The sequence below is a fragment of the Vombatus ursinus genome, unplaced genomic scaffold (genome assembly GCF_900497805.2).
Source record: "Vombatus ursinus unplaced genomic scaffold, bare-nosed wombat genome assembly UNPS02014779.1, whole genome shotgun sequence".
NCBI classification, from domain to species: domain Eukaryota; kingdom Metazoa; phylum Chordata; class Mammalia; order Diprotodontia; family Vombatidae; genus Vombatus; species Vombatus ursinus.
In genome coordinates this window covers 47,602,973-47,619,588 of record NW_020954557.1, presented here as the reverse complement: position 1 = coordinate 47,619,588, position 16,616 = coordinate 47,602,973, and the positions used below count along the sequence as shown (strand labels likewise).

The window sequence follows — 16,616 nt, the reverse complement described above, 5'->3', positions numbered from 1 at the left end:
GATTGTTTTCCATGGAAAACCAGGAGGACTTTCCCACAAACATTTTCCCCTTCAGAGAATGGAAAGTTGGGCTACATGCAACATTAATGAAAATTAGGATAAACATGAGGAAGCTGTTCAGCCAGGAAGAAAGTATCTTTCTCTCATTGACTTGAGCTGGAAAATTTGAAATCAAGAGAAAACCATTCATGTCATTGCCATCATTTCTTCCTTCAATATGTATCATTTGTGGTCCAGAAGCTTTAGTGACTCTGCTGAGCCAAAAACAGGGCTGCGGGTTACTATTGTTAAATAAATGTGACTTGGTCATGCAGGGAGACGCCAGCTTTGACGGGTTGAAAGGACCTCATGGGCAGCCAGGGATTGGCATGAAGGAGGGGAAAGGTGGGTTATAAATCCATCAGTTCCCTAACAAAGTATAAGTGATTTTATATACTGTCAAGATCAATTTGGCCTTACAAAAGATGCACTGAGGCAAAATTTATTTGGGGTTTACAATAGCAACCAAAAAGGTCTGTGTTTTATGGATGGATTTATGACCAATAAGATGTCCAAACCCATTCTGTTGCCTCTTCGTAGGAAAACATGCGTTGAAACTAAAAGTGATTGATTCTGTTGGGAAAATTCTGAGTTCTGAAGTGAAAGGAGATCAAAGCAATCTGTTGGAGTGGCCATGTTTGTGTGTCTTAGACGAAGAACCAGGTTCTGAGATAAAATATGTAAAGGGCTTAGCACAGTACCTGTCATATAGTAGTCTCTCTATAAACGCTTATTCCCTTCCTTTCTCATAAGGGACTTTTCTTCTGTCAGAGGGGCTAAATAATAGTTATATCTGCTCTTGCAGAGTGAAGTTGGACCCCAACATCCACCTTCCAGCTTTCCTGATGCTGGGATCCACAGAGAGAAGGTACTGCTCTCCTCTCATTGTCTACAGCTTCTTCTCATTGAGGGAAAGGGGAGAGAAGAAAGAACATTCACCTTTTAAAAAATTAATTCATTTAAAAATTGTTAGAGGTAGTAGGACAAAAAGATCCACCTGACTCCCTGGATGTTATGGGGCAAAGGCTCCCAGCCCTGTAAAGATAGAGATTGTCTACTACCACAGTTGGTCCCAACTTGAATATGTAAATTACTTTTTATAAGGTTACTCTCAACACTGAAATAGGTTAGTTCGTATGATAGAAACATGGCCACTATACATGTTTGAATGTAGCATATAGAAGGTAGAACAAATACCACTGCCACCTACCAGGCTATGGCCAAGTTTCTACATTTTTAGCACCACCCAAGCACCCAGAATAGCTTCATACCCCCAACAAGAGATTCATTTTGATGGGATCATAGATGAAGAGCTGGAAAGAACTTCAGAGACCACCTAGCAAAATTCCTTCATTTTTTAATAGAGGAAACTTCAGCCAGGGAAAGGTAAGAAGGTCCCACAGTTAATATGCTTCAGCTTCATACCCTCAGCCACCTCTCTGCAGTCTTCCATCCCCTACAGACCCTCTAAGTCAGCAAATCTGACCTCTGTCATCAACTTCTTCCTATTACAGGAGCTTTAAAGGAAGAATTGTACGTAGACACAGTATTACATCAGTACATATAAGAGCAGCAAAACAAAGTATATGAGATCTAACAGGAAAGGTCACTTTTTCACTCCTTCTTGGAATGGGTGGATGAGAACAATTTGTTCCAACAGCCATGAAGGCAATTGAAGCAGGTGCTGTGGACCACTTAGAGCTTGGTCAGACATTGAAGACACCGAGATCACCCACTGCATCCCAGGCCATTGCCAGTCATCTTGAATTTTGTCCTGCCACTGGACTTCAATGACTCTGGAAGAGAGAGTGAGGCTGATGGACTTTGTGCAACTCTGCCTCACTTAAATCCAATTCACACACAAGTCAAGACACCACCTATGATGTCATTGATCCTCTTCAAAACTGAACAACACTGTGGTATAGGAGATAGAGTGTTAGGATTGGAGTCAGGAAGAACTGAGTTCAAATCCTACTTCTGTCATGAGCTGTGTAACCCTCAGCAAGTAACTCAATCTCTCTGTTCCTCAAGCAACTTCTTCCAGGATCATAGATTTAGATCTAGAAAGAATTTTAAGATGTATTCTAGTCCATATGCTTCATTTTACAATAAGGAAACTAAGGTGATTTGACCAAAGTCAGATAGGTAGCCAGTGGCAAAGCTAAGGCTCATCTGCTAATCCATAGATATGTTGAATCTGCCTGGTGGAGGGAGTTCTCATACTGAGAATTACCCCACAAGGAGAAAATCACAGCTCCTTTGTAGATTCTCATAATTCGCCATAGCAGCATGCAGAAGGGAGAGCAACTTACCTTCCAGAGTAAGAAGGGGAAGAATTCTTCCCCCTCCTCCAATTTTTTTCATCCATTATTCCTAGGAGTCATGGAGAGGAAAATACCACTAGGAAATATGAGGTGCACCCACAACTGCTTGAATAAGCAAAAATAGTTGTGTAGAATTACCAGCTGGAGGCCTAACTCTGTTCTAGATCATCCCTGCTTTCATTAGTGCATGGGCCCAGGGTGAGGATAGCCATTTCAGGACATAGATGAAGGCATTATTTTCTCACTCATAAAGGAATGAAGAGATGCCAAGCATCTCCCGCTATATTTTATACAGGCAAAGAAGCCCAGAGGGTCACTGAGTACCAGCTGAGTCCCTAACATGACAGTTAATCCAGCTCACAAGCTTGCTAGGAGATGAGCCAGATTAGAAATATTCAAAGTATATCTAAAAAGAAAGCAACGATTTTTTACAGCTTGTAGGTTTGTTTTGGGTTTTGTGTAGCAATTTTTCCTCTCTTAATGCATTTTCACATGCTTCATTGCAGCTTTCCAACTGTATTGGAAGGTATTAGATAGATACCAAATTATCTTCGTTCCTGCTCAGTTTTTTCTTTTAAAAAAAAACTGTTCATTCTCATTAGGAAATTTCTAGTCAGAAATCCAACATAATGTTATTAGGCTTGCTTTGTGACTCCTTTAGGGAAGGGAGCTACCTGGTAAATATATATCATTGTTATCCTCATGTCTAAATGATTAACTATTATAGTCTTAAGAAATTTTCAGTATCACCAATTTCACTTGTTCTCTATTAAAGCCAGGGGCACAAATTCTGTCCTTAAACACATCTTGGTTTGTTAATGAAGTTGTACCCAGGTGACTGCAGGAAAAAAAAACTACTAGAATTATTCCTATTTCCTAACCCTGTGTAGATGTCACCTACTTTATGCCAGTAATTTTACATTTTATTTGTTATTCACTTCCCCTGGACCACCTTTTGAAAGACCCAAATCCAAATTCCAGCCATCATGAACCTGACTGGATGGTCAGGGCTGGTCACTGAGGTAGGCAGTCCCCAAGGTCCAGGCAGGTTTGATGTTCCATGCCAGAGGCACATAAGGGCCTGGAGAGAAGATAGATGTGAGAGATGCAGTGAGGGTAAGATCAACGATTCTCAGAAATGGATAAGATATAGGGACTGGGGAGTGAGGGAAAAGGAAGAGTCATGGATCCTTACTTGCATCTAGCTCTCAGAAACTTGACCTCTGGTGCTGGCTTAGATACCCAGAGGTGAAGGCCCTTATGTGCCTCTGGCACAGAACATCAAACCTGCCCGGATCTTGGGGACTGCCTACTTCAGTGACCAGCCCTGATCATCCAGTCAGGTTTATGATGGCTGGAATTTGGATTTGGATCTTTCAAAAGGTGGTCCAGGGGAAGTGAATAACAAATAAAATGTAAAATTACTGGCCTAAAGTAGGTGACATCTACACATCTTTGTTCAGGACTTCATCACCTTCCAAGTAGACTATTGCAATAATCTCCTCATTTGTCTCCTTGCTTCTAGTCTTTGTTTCTCAATTTTTTTAAGGTGTTATTTTCTTCAGCATTTTTTGGGGTCTCCTTTAGCAAGCTGTTGACTTGTTTTTCATGATTTTCTTGCATCACTCTCAGTTTTTCCTTTACTTCTCTTACTTGCTTCTCAAAATCCCTTTTGAGCTCTTCCAAGGCCTGGGACTGATTCACATTTTTCTTGGAGGCTTTGGATGTAGGAACTTTGGCTTTGTTGTCTTCTTCTGGTTGTATGTTTTGATCTTCTTTGTCACCAAACTAAGATAATATAGTCTGACTCTTTTTGCGCTGCTTACTCATGATCTCAGCCAATTACTTGAGTTTTAAACTCTTTGTTAAGGTAAAAGTCTGCTTCCAATGTGAAGAGTGTACTGTCCCAAGCTTCAGGGGTTTGTACAGTTGTTTTCAGAGGTACTTCTAGGGACCTGAAAATTTTCAGTTCTTCCAAGGTGGTATGATAAGGGGCGAGGTGTTTCCTCTCTACCACCACCACAAGCTTCACCACACCAGCACTCCTCCTCGCTCCAGGACTGCCCCTCAGAACTGTGACCCAGATCCAAGCACCAGTAAAGCACTGGCAAAGAGATCCCTGCAATCCCCCTCTGATCAGCCACTCGATTTCCCCTCAGTCTGTGGGCCACAAGCTCAGGAAAAAGCCGCGGCCCTGGGCTGTGCTCAAGACTTGCGGCTGAGACCTAGCTGCTCTCTCACCACAGTCACAGACTTTTCCCACTGACCTTCTAAGTTGTCTTTGGTGTTCGTGGGTTGAGAAGTCTGGAAACCGCCGCAGCTGCCCGTGATTCAGTCCTCTGAGGCCCGCTCCAGGGTCGCTGAGGCCTGCGCGCCCACACCGAACTGCCCTCCTCTCCCCACCCAGTGCGATATACTTTTCTGATCAACCATCCAGGCTGTCTTTGGCTGGAAATTTGTTTCACTCTGCCTTTTTGTGGGTTCTGCTGCTTCAGAATTTGTTTAGAGCCATTTTTTTAGGTATTTGGAGGGCTTTGGGAGAGAGCACAAGACAGTTGCTGCTTTCCCTCCGCCATCTTGGCTCTAGTCTTTGTTTCTCCAATCTCTCCTCCCCACAAAGCTGCCAAAGACATCATTTCTAGCTCTAGAATCTTCATGACTCCCTATTGTCTCTAGGATAAAAGATAAACTCAGCTTGGCATTTAATGCTTTTCACAGTCTGGTTCCAGGTTTATTTCACCTTCCTTCCCTTTGTGTACTCTCCATTCCAGCCAAACTTGCTTCATTGCTCCTTTCAGAACTTGACATTCTATTTCCCCCCTCCAGACCTTTGCATAGGCTGTTCTACATGCCTAGAATGCACTCCCTCCTCACCTCTGCCTGTTAGAATTCTTTGTTTCTTTCAAGGTCCAACTCAGGTACCATGCCTCCTCAACCAATCAGTTAATAAGTATTTATTAAGCATTTACTATGTGTCAGGCATGGTGCTAGGCACTGGGAACACAAAGAAAAAGCAGAAGTAGTCACTGTCCCTGAGGAACCTGCTTTCTAATGGAAAAGATAATGTGAGCATATAAAAGTATAAACAAGATAAACATAAAGTAAGTACAAGGTTACATTAGGGGAGAAGGCATTGGCAGCCCAAAGAACCTGGAAAGACTTTCTGCAAGAAGGTGACATTTGAACTGTGCCTTAAAAGAAGGTAGAGGGGCAGCTAGGTGGACATTGGATAGAGCACCAGCCCTGGAGTCAGGAGCACCTGAGTTCAAATCTGGACTCAGTAACTATGTAACCTTGGACAAGTCACTTAACCCTGATTGCCTCCAAGAAAAAGAAAGAAAGGAGAAATGAGGCAGAAGATGTAGAAGTGAAGAGGGAGGGCATTCCAGGCATGGAGGATAACAGCTAATACAAAAACATGGAGGTGGACAATGGAATGGTGTGTGGGGAGAACCGCAAATAGGCCGGTGTTGCTGGGCTAGAGAATGCATAGAAGGGAATGACATTTAAGAAGAATGGAAAGATAAGGAAGGAACAATTTGTGAAGAGTTTGAAGTGTCAAACAGAGGAGTTTGGTCATTCAAAATCATAGGGAATAAGTTTATTGGGTTAGGGGCAAGGGGTGTGATATGGTCAGACCTGCGCTTTAGGAAAATCACACTGGCAGCTCTACAAAGGATGAATTGGAATTGGGGGAGACTTGAAACAGGAAGACCAGTTAGGAGATCATTGCAATAGTCTATTATGAGGGACTGAACTTAGAGAGAAGGCAGTGTTAGTGTTAAGGAAGAAACAAGAGAGTTGTTATGGAAATAAAAATGACAAGATTTGACAAATGACTAGATATACTGGGGGAGGGAACAAGCATTTATTAAGCACCTACTACATACCACGCACAGGACTAAATGTTTTACAAATATCACTTCATTTGGTTCTCACAACAACCGTGGGAGGAAAGTACTCTTTTTACTCCCATTTTATAGTTAAGGAAACCAATGGAGACAGAAATTAAGGGATTTTTCCAAGGTCATACAGCTAGTAAGTGTCTGAGGATATATTTGAACTCAGATCTTCCTTATTCCAGGCCCTATGCTCTAGCCAGTGTAGCACCTACCTATGTTGAATGAGTAATAGTGAGAAGTAAAGGATGATGTTGTATTTAGGGGAAAATATAATGAGTTCTGTTTTGAACATGTTGGGTTTGAGATGCCTACAGCAATCCAGTTCAAAATGTCTGATAGACAATTGGTGATGACTGGGTCTAGAACTCAGGAGAAAGGTTAGAGCAGGATGGATAGATGTGGAAGTCATGTGGATAATTGGACCCATGGGTGTTGATGAGTTTAGTGATAGGATAGAGAGAAAAGGAAAGGGCTCAGGAGAGAGTCCTGGGGTATACCCTGGGTAGTGGACTTGACATGGATGAAGATTCAGCAAAGTAGACCAAGAAAGAAAGGTAAGATAGTAGGAAGGAAACTAACAAAGAGTACTGCCATGAAAAGGGAAGAGAAAAAAGAAATTATTGACTTCTCCTATAAGAAATCTTTTCCCCAACTGACCCAGCTGTTAGTAATTACTCCCTTCTCAAATTATGGGATTTTTTGCTTATCTGTATACTTGTTCTATCCCCTAGTAGAATAATAGCTAACATTTATACAAAACTTCAAGATTCACAAAGCACTTTATAAACATTATCTCATTTTTCACAGCAAGTGAGTACTATTATTACCCCATTTTACAGAGAAGGAAACTGAGGCAGACAGAAGTTAAACACCCTTAAGTTAAATTCCCCAGGGTCACACAGCTAGTCTGAGACTGGACTTGAACTCAGGTCTTCCTCACTCAGGTCTAGCATTCCATTCACTGCATCACCTACCTGTCTCCATAGAGTGTAAGCTTCCGGAGAACATAAGCTGTTTTTCATTTTGTCTTTGAATCCATGTGCTTTGCACAGTGCCCTGAATGTAGCAGGTGCCTTAATAAAAAAAATGTGTTGATCTGAATTGAAGTGATTAGAGGTCAGCCCAGACACAAGTTGGCCTCAGGATGGACCTGAGTCAGAGACAGTTAAAGTCAAAAGGACAAGTTACCAGCCAGGATGGCTCCAGAAGAGAAAGTGAGGCTGGTGACCTTGCACAGCCCTCCCTTACTTAAATCCAATTCACTTGCATGTCATGGCATCACCTCCTTGATGTCATGGTCCTCAACGAGAGGCAATAGGCCAGGTGAGGGATAGAAGGGCTTCTTGTCTAGCCCACAAGCTATTGGGTATTGACTTTACCCTTGGTAGTTTTTAAATTGAGGGCTTTGGGGACAGGCAGCACAGTATCCTCAAAAACTCCCTAGAAAAAGTAAGTGGAAGGTCCTCCCTTCCTACCAGGCCTAACAGTCCTATCTGTCCCCTTAGGGGAATATTATGGTTATAAAAATGACTTAGCCAGAAAGGGTCTCACCCACACCCGTGTATTTTTTGTTGGAGACAAGGAGGAAGTGGGTTCCCAGACCTATGATTTCTTCTGTATGAGGAGCTCCCAGTAAGGAAAGTCCCCCTACAAATGCATATCAGTAATTATTCTGCAACTTGTACTCTTAGAGAGTTGCCTAAGTCACTAAGAGGTTAAATAACTTGCCCAGGATAGAACAGGATGCATCAGAGTAGGACTTGAATCCAGGTCATCCTGACTTCACAGATAGCCCTCTATCCACTCTTCCACACTGCCTCACTCATCTAGGTATTCCAGGGTTAATCTGTGGGGAACCCTCCTCATTTCCCCTTCTCCAATTCTAAGAGCCCTTTTCTCTCTAGCAGAGGAACTAACTAGGGAATTCCCAAGTGGTAAACAAGTCCCCAGAAGATCCCACCATCATGGGGAGGAGGGAAGAGTGTGCTTCTTTTTCTCATCATGATCAGATTATTTTCCTCCCAGCATTCTCTCTCTTTCTCCCTCCCTCTCCCTCTCTTTCTCTTTCTCCCTTTCTCCTTCTCCTCTCCTCTTCCTCTCTTTCTCTCCCCCCTCTTTCTCTCTCTCTCTCCTCCCTCCCTCCTTCCTCTCTTTTTCTCTCTAGCTCTCTCCCTCTTTCTCTCTCTCCCTTTCTTTCTCCCTCTTTCTGTCTCTCCCTCTCTCTTTCTGTCTTTACCTCCCTCTCTCTTTCTCTCCCTCTCTCTATCTCCTTCCTCCCCCTTCTGACCAGAGATAGGACCCCATTTCTACATAAACACCTTTCTTTCTAACTTAGTTAGATATCTGATTCATTTGTTCACTCAAGTACAACAAGTTTTTATTACACACTCACTACATACAAAGCATACTGTGAGCTGAGGGAGAAACCTAATAAATATCAAATATGATTCCCTCCTTAAAGAAAAAGCTCAACTTTATTTAGTGCTTTAAAGTTGACAAAGCACCTTCCCCATGCCAAACCTGTGAGATAGTAGATGTGATAGTGAGATTATAGATGTAGTTACCCAAGTAAAATATGAGCATTTGGGTAGCTTGTCTAGATAACGGAGGAAATAGGGGAGACAGTCATCCCTATCTGGCAGAAAGCATAACATGAAGATGAGACAGTCAGTGGTCTTAAGTATCTTAAGAGACCACTTCTGCAAGATTTGCGGGTTTGTACCTAACTGTAGATGTATTTTTCATCAACAAAAAACAAATCAAACAGGCTCTTTTGTTTCTAATACAGTACTGTACCAGTCATTTAATCTTCATTTTACCCATAAAGAAACTGAGGCCCTAAAAGATTGAGTGACTTGCCAAAGTTCATACAGCCAGGACGTGACAACTTCTAAGCCAATCACCTAAATCCAAATCCAGGGCTCCTTTACTAGGTCAGAGATGGATTAAAAAACAGCCTATTTAGCCCCGACTAGCTGATACCTGAAACTGCTCTTTCTACACAGGCCAGCACCTGGCAACTGGTAGAAAAGTCCCCAAACCTCAGTCCTTGACCCTTGTCTTACATGCTCCAACTGTCATAGGGAGAGTATACTTAGCAAAGGCACATACAGAGCTAAAAGGCTAGCAGGTAGATGGCCATGCTGGCCTTTTCCCCACAGTCACAGCCTAAGTTGATTTTTACAAAATTTTGTTTATTTCAGTGTGGATCAACAAGCATTTATCAAGTGCCTATTATGTGCCAAGCACTGGGCTAAGAACTGGGGATACAAATACAGAAATGAAATAATCTCTGCCTTCAAGGAAATTATATGCTATTGCAGGGAGAGGGAAGGGTAGAAAATATATGCATATGCAGATAAATACAAATAAATACAAAAATATATTTTTGCATGACTTCATATGTATAATGGATATTGTATTTCTTGTCTTCTGGATGGGAAGAATAGGGGGTAGAGGAAAGGAAAGAATTTGGAACTGAAAATAAATGTTAAAAAATTAAAAGCAAAAAAAAGTATATATGTACATTTGTATATATATATATATATACTTCTATGTATATTTGTGTGTATATATATGTATACGTGTGTGTTTGTGTGTGTGTGTGTGTATACACACACAGGGCAACTAGGTGGCACAGCGGATAGAGCTCTGGACTGAGAATCAGAAAGACTCATCTTCATGAGTTCAACTCTGGCTTCAGGTATTTACTATCTGTATGACTCTGGGTAAGTCACTTAACCCTGTTTGCCTCAGTTTCCTCATCTGTAAAATGAGCTGCAGAATGAAATGGCAAACTACTCCGGTATCTTTGCCGAGAAAACCCCAAATGAGGTCACGAAGAGGTGGACGTGACTGAAACAACTCAACAACAATTTATAGATATAGTTAGATACTCTCTCTCTCTCTTTCACTCTCTCTCTCTCTCTCTCTCTGTCTCTCTCTGTCTCTGTCTCTCTGTCTCTCTCTCTCTCGCCACTGTATATGCTTTAGAGTACAGCTGCCAAATCTTTTTTTTAGTATTTTTAAAAGGCTTTTTTCCCTATAGGGTGATCAAGGTTTACCGGGAGAAATAGCAGTAACTGGACAAAAAGGGATTCAAGGAGTCCATCAGAAGGTATAGAATCCTAGTGGTTACATTAGAGTCACTCTGTAAGACAAGCAGGCTCATTGAGCGGAAGAATAATGCCTTGGGTACGGGGATTTGTTTATTAACAATGACCTCAGATTTGCCAGATAAATCTTCATCAAGTAATATTGATGAAGAAAAGATGGATACTCTTGCCTTCATATAGAAAATTGAAACCAACTTTCTTTAATACGACAGGTGTGTGATTTTGAAACTTGGCCAGGGGGTGTCACTATTGTTCCAAGGAATTACCAGAACACACGAGAAATATTCAGAAGCCTGGGAGTAAATTGGGGGCCTGGGGTTTTTTAATAAATATAACTCTGAACACAAGGCATCATATCAGAAATTTAATTAAATAAGCTAAACTTATGATACTGCAGAGCTTCCCCAGAAAACTTAAGGGAGAAGTAATAGAGTTAGGTCATTTCACTCCAGCACCCACGGAATCAAGAGAGAGAGAAGGAAACCACAGGCCTTCTTGTCCAACCTGTACCGAAACAGGAATCCCCTGTAAAAGACCACACTATGGTTATCGGGAGGGCTGCTCAGCATTTATTTCTCACAGTTGTGCACCTGTGGAATTCCTTTTTTCTTCAGAACAAGGCAAAAGTGAACATTAATGACATTTATACAGATACAGACCCAAGGGAGCCATGTCAGGGATGGGAAGTTAACAGCTTTAGTTAGGTCAGGAGCATTTAGATACTTCAAAGACACATAAAATAATCATTTCAGAGTGCACAGATCTGGGAAACTGAGGAAGAGGAGAGAATTTTGGGATGAGATTATAGATGCGGTTGCCCAAGTAATATATGAGCATTTATGTGGCTTGCCTAGATAAGGGAGGAAGTAAGGGACACAGTCATCCCTATCTGGCAGAAAGCATAGCATGAAGATGAGACAGTCAGTGGTCTTAAGTATCTTAAGAGACCACTTCTGCAAGATTTGCGGGTTTGCACCTAACTGTAGATATATTTTTCATCAACATAAAACAAATCAAACAGGCTCTTTTGTTTCTAACACAGAATTGTGCATTAAATATCTTAACCCTTCCATGACCATGGCTTGAAATATAGATCACATGGATTTCTGCAGAAAAGCACCTCTAGGGTAGTTCTCAAGACATAAATCTAGAAATTGTTAGGGATATAACTATATGTGGCTATTTCTTAACTTGATTGTACTATTTGACCAAACTGAAATTTTTTTTTTTACTAAATGTAAAAAATAGCTGAAATTAGCCATTTTGGAATGGTTCATTTGATATAGGTTCAACCAGAAAGCTAAAGTCTGTTTTATTACAGCCTAGCTGCCTTATAACACATTTGAAATAGTCAATGGTACAGACATACTCAAGGAAAATGAAAGCTTTTATTGGTTAATCTTAAATAAATATTAAATTACAAGGTAAATTATCCTCCTCATAGTGTAGCTGCTGTTACAAACCTGCATACACATAGAGAATGGAGGCTTATATTATAGGGTGAGAGAAGAGAAACTGTTTCCCCTCCATGCATAAACAGAAGAATAAGACACAAACGTCTCGTTGTTTATACCTCAATTCATGCAGCCTAAAAATAGAGCAGAGTGGGTAACCCGAGCTGGAGCAGGCATGGAAGGGACTGGAGCTGGTCAGTCTGCATTCCCCTGAAAGTCTGGGAGTATGTTGGCTGATTTTCCCAGAGTGCCTTTCAGAGGTCATCTACTGAATCTAATTCTCTACCCACTCCCACCCCTACTATGTACAAATACTGTAGATCTACATATGGCTAACCGTTCATGCATTAACAATGGGGTGAGTCAGGTATGTCAGGGGGTTAGAGCTGGCAGTCCCATACACTCTTTCAACAGCTTCTTTATGCCACTAATATCGGGGTAAGAGAGATTTCCTGCCAGCAGCTGCCTATGCTGCCAAGAATTAGGAAGCAAAACATGGCCAAAGGGATGAGTACAGGAAAGTAAAGAGGGGAAATGTTTTATTGTGTTTTATTTTTTTCTCAGAAGCAAAGGGACTAATTAATGTGTTTTGATGGCAACAGGAAGAGAGATGCTGGCATTGCCAATATCAGATGTCTTTTTAACTATGTTTATTTTAGGGTGAACCTGGTTCTCCAAGCCCAAAAGGTCTGCCTGGATACCCAAGAGAAGTTGGAATCCCAGGGCAAAAGGTTGGTCCCTAACATCAACATGCATTTACTGCGTGCATTTACAACGTGCATTTACCTACTATGTGCCAGGCACATTCACATAAACTGGTAAAAAAAAAAAACTTAGTTCTTAACCTTTTAAAAATTAAAATTATTATCTCTGCATTTTACTCTTTATGTGTCCCCTATGGAAAGTAGGATTAGGAACAAATAATAATAAAAAATAATGAGCTTTTAAATTTTGCAAGATGTTTTTGAGACATTAAGATCCTTTTAGGAGGTCCCCATGAAAAAATATGGCTATTAACTAGGATCCCTTTCCAAGGAAATTGATGAAAAAGTCATGATTAAATGATAACATTCTTTTTCTGTGATACAGAGAGATCCCAGAGTACCTCCTATCCAAGATCCAAGTGTTATCCTAGGTGTCAACATCCCAAGGGAAAAGGTAAGAATCACTTACTAAAACTCGCCTTCCCTTACCAGTCTCCCAAACAAAAGCTAGTTATGACTTTTTTATATACCTATGACTTAAAGGAGGCCATTGTTTATCAAACTCAGTGTTTACACAAAAAATGCCATCATACATTAAAGGAAGAAGCTTATCACTGAGTGGCTTTTCATCCTCCCTTCCCCTCTTCTCAAGGAAATAACTCAGAATCTATCCAACAGAAAAGCTGTTATGTTGATCAATTGTGCAACAACCCCTCAAATTCCCACTCAGCCTACCCTCATTTCTGTGCTCTAAGGGCTTCATCCTCCAAAAAAGCTATGATGACTTTTCAAAAGAAAATAAGTCATTATTATAGACTGCCAAATTTATTTTATATCCATTCATTTTTTTCCTCCTTCCATTCTCAAGATTCATCAGCCTTTCAATCTATTCTACCTGTATCCTTTAAAAACATCAAGGGCACACATATATTAAACATTCACAGAAGGAGCAAGGAGTGCTTTTGAGCAGTATCTGATTATAACACAAAGCCAGACTTCAGTCCCTTTTTTCTACACTTAGGCCATTAATCAGCCTGTGTGTCTTGGATGTCAGCCGCACATTACTCATCAGTCAGGGAACTGATGAGGAGTGATGGGGGTTTAATGGCTGCAAGAACGTGAGGAAACCTGAGGTGGCTATTTTCCTACTTTATACTCATATTTATGAGTTCATTTGCATGCTTTTCAAAAGACTACTGCCAAATATATTAGCCTGTTTTTCTATTCATAAGTAAACAAAGAGTTAACATTCATTCATTTAATATTCTGTGTGTGTGTATGTGTGTGTGTAAACTGGCTCCATGTAGAAAAAGCAGATTTTTTAATGGCTTCTTGATATCCTTTGGAGTGGGGGGGGGGGGGCGTTTAATGGGGGGCATTGAAACCTTTTAATTCACATTTTTTTGCCAATTTTCAAATGAGATATATTCGTATACCAGTCTTAATACAAATACCCAAGCGTTGCCACTAAAATTAATATCTTATATTCAACATTCTGTACTTTGCTGAGTAATAATAATAGCATTTAAATAGTGCTTTAAGGTTTGCAAAATACTTTATATATATTATCACTTAATCCTCACAACAACCCTGTGAGGTAGATGCTATTATTATCTCCCTTTAACAGATGAAGAAACTGAGGCTAAGAGAGTTTAAGCGGCTTGCCCATAGTCATACAGCTATTATGTCTGAGACAGGATCTGAACTCAGGTCTTCCTGACTCTCAGTCAAGCATTCTATTCTCTGGACCCTGTAGCTGACTTATTGAATGATTATTTATGCTGCAGCTACATTGTCATTTCTGTAAAAACACGTGGATTAATGCTTAACAAAGATTTTTCGTTCCTTTAGGGCAACCAAGGTCAGAGAGGCATGCATGATTTACCAGAAACAACGGGAGCACCTTGGACTACAGGATCTAAAGTAATTTTCACTTTTTACATACAAATCAATAGATAGAATGGCTGGTGCTGTGACAGGTCAGTGTCATTTTCTTTGTACATGCTCATTGACTGTCAGCTAGACTGGCTGCAGGTAGATTGGTGAACCAGTAGCCAGAACACTCACTGTTTTATGTCGTTTAACCTAGATTGGTTTCAGAGTATTCCCCTCTCTGAGTCTATGGATTTAAATTGAGGAAGAATCAACAGATCCTTTGGCCTTTTGCTTCCCCAGGAAGTCCACTATGAGCTCTGATGTTGGATTCATTCAAGGATATTCAAAAAGATACTAAAAATATCTTTTGAATAGAAACCAGAACTAGTCTAGAATACCCCTTCTAAGAGAATCTTTTACCTACATGGATAAAAGAGATTATCTAGTCCAGCTCCCTCCACTTACAAATAAGGAATCTGAGAAACAAAAAGATCCAATGATTTGCTCATATAAATGGTAGGAAGAACAGCTAGGATTTGAACCCAGGACCTAGGATTCTAATTGCAGTGGCCTTTCCACTACACCATGATGCCGTCACATTGCTTTCCTTTCTCAATTCCAATTCAATTTAATTTTAAAACAAAAGAAAACAAAACAGTTAACTATGACATGGACCCACCTACCTACCGATACATTCTTAGACTCTGGTTCTAAATCTGTTTTCTCCCTGACCCTAGAAGCTTTCTTTTTCACATACAGAGACTACTTCAGGGGAGGGCAGCATTAGAACTGTACCAGTCAGTTCACATCTGCCAAGGTTTTGTTATCCACTCCCTGAACACTATAATCACTCCACCAGGATCAACACTGCATTCTCTTGTACACTTCTATTGACTGCTTAGACACAGCCTAGGGGCTCCTTCTTCCTCATGCTGAATTAATTCTCAATTACTCCCATGCTACTTAAATAGAGGTTCACCTAAGAGGAAATAATGCACCCTCTGGGGACCCACACTTTCAGGCTCAATATATATCATCCAGTTTCTAGGGGATACCTGAATATCCCTACAAACCCATGGTCTCTGAAATAAATTAGTCACTCTTTTGTTTCCAAACAGTCACTCAAACCAAACATTAACTGTCCTCTGCATCTTCAAATTCTATATATTCCATCACAAACAACTAGGGGTCAGCTTCCAAACAAGTCAACTCCACTGATTCCAATGTCAGGAGAACATTCTGACCCTGTCTTATAGCCCAGATTGGACAGGTAGAAGGGGCTTCCGAAGCCATCTAGTCCAATATGTACCTGAACACAAATCCCCTTTACAACACAACAACAAATGGTCATCCAAGGAAATGCAACCATAGACAATCAATCAATCAATAAATATTTATTAAGCACCTACTCTGTGTCAGACACAGTGCTAAGCACTGGGGATACAAAAAGAGGCAAAAAACAATCCCTACCCTCAAGTAGTTTACAATATAATAGGAGAGATAACATGTAAATAGATACAAGCAAGCTATATATATAGGATAAATAGGAAATAATTAAAAGATGAAAAATGCTGGAATTAAGAGAGGTTAGGGAAGGCTTCCTGTAGAAGGTGGGATTTACAAAGATCTTGTAATATTTATTAGAAGGAAAGGGAGATCTAGATGGGACCTTGTCATAATGGAACAACGTAGTTGGGAGAATCAGATATTCCTGGATGTCTTTCTCTGAGTGTCTATACTTGTATTTCTTTGTGTTGTATGTAGACCTAGAAAAGTCACATGCTAGGCCAACAAAGAACCTTAAAGAGATTGGCAATGATGAATCTTTGTCACAGGGTCAACCACAACTATATCTTTGACATTATTTTCTGAGACCTTTCCTCTACCATAATTTAATTCTTCCTAGACTAGCATAAAGTTCCTAGTTTTCAACATGGAGAACTGTATAAGTATGCAGTTTAAAAGTTGAGATGTTTAAGGATTCAAAAATAAAAAGAGGGGGTATTTTCCTGGCTGGTTGCCATCCATTTGATGGAAAATAAATGGAGCTTAACTATGAAGGGGAAGTACATTTCCCTATTTGGTAATCAGGACTAGGAAGATGGGGCAAGGTTTGATTTGGGTTTTGGAATGATTCGGGGACATTTAACAATGAAACCAATCTATATCCAACTACCTCCCCTACGCCCTAGCTATGAGTCAA

At 40.6% G+C, this 16,616-nt stretch overlaps 1 protein-coding gene across 1 annotated transcript in view; it reads left to right on the top strand.

Annotated features, from left to right (window-relative positions):
* The window catches only part of LOC114045684 (collagen alpha-1(XXVIII) chain-like), a 56,912-nt gene that overhangs the window by 22,532 nt on the left and 17,764 nt on the right, over nucleotides 1-16,616 (top strand). Inside the window, exons 7-10 of the mRNA XM_027865776.1 lie at nucleotides 845-907; nucleotides 12,494-12,565; nucleotides 12,924-12,992; nucleotides 14,390-14,461. Coding sequence (XP_027721577.1) covers nucleotides 845-907; nucleotides 12,494-12,565; nucleotides 12,924-12,992; nucleotides 14,390-14,461 — 276 coding nt within the window. The remainder of the gene's footprint in view (nucleotides 1-844; nucleotides 908-12,493; nucleotides 12,566-12,923; nucleotides 12,993-14,389; nucleotides 14,462-16,616) is intronic.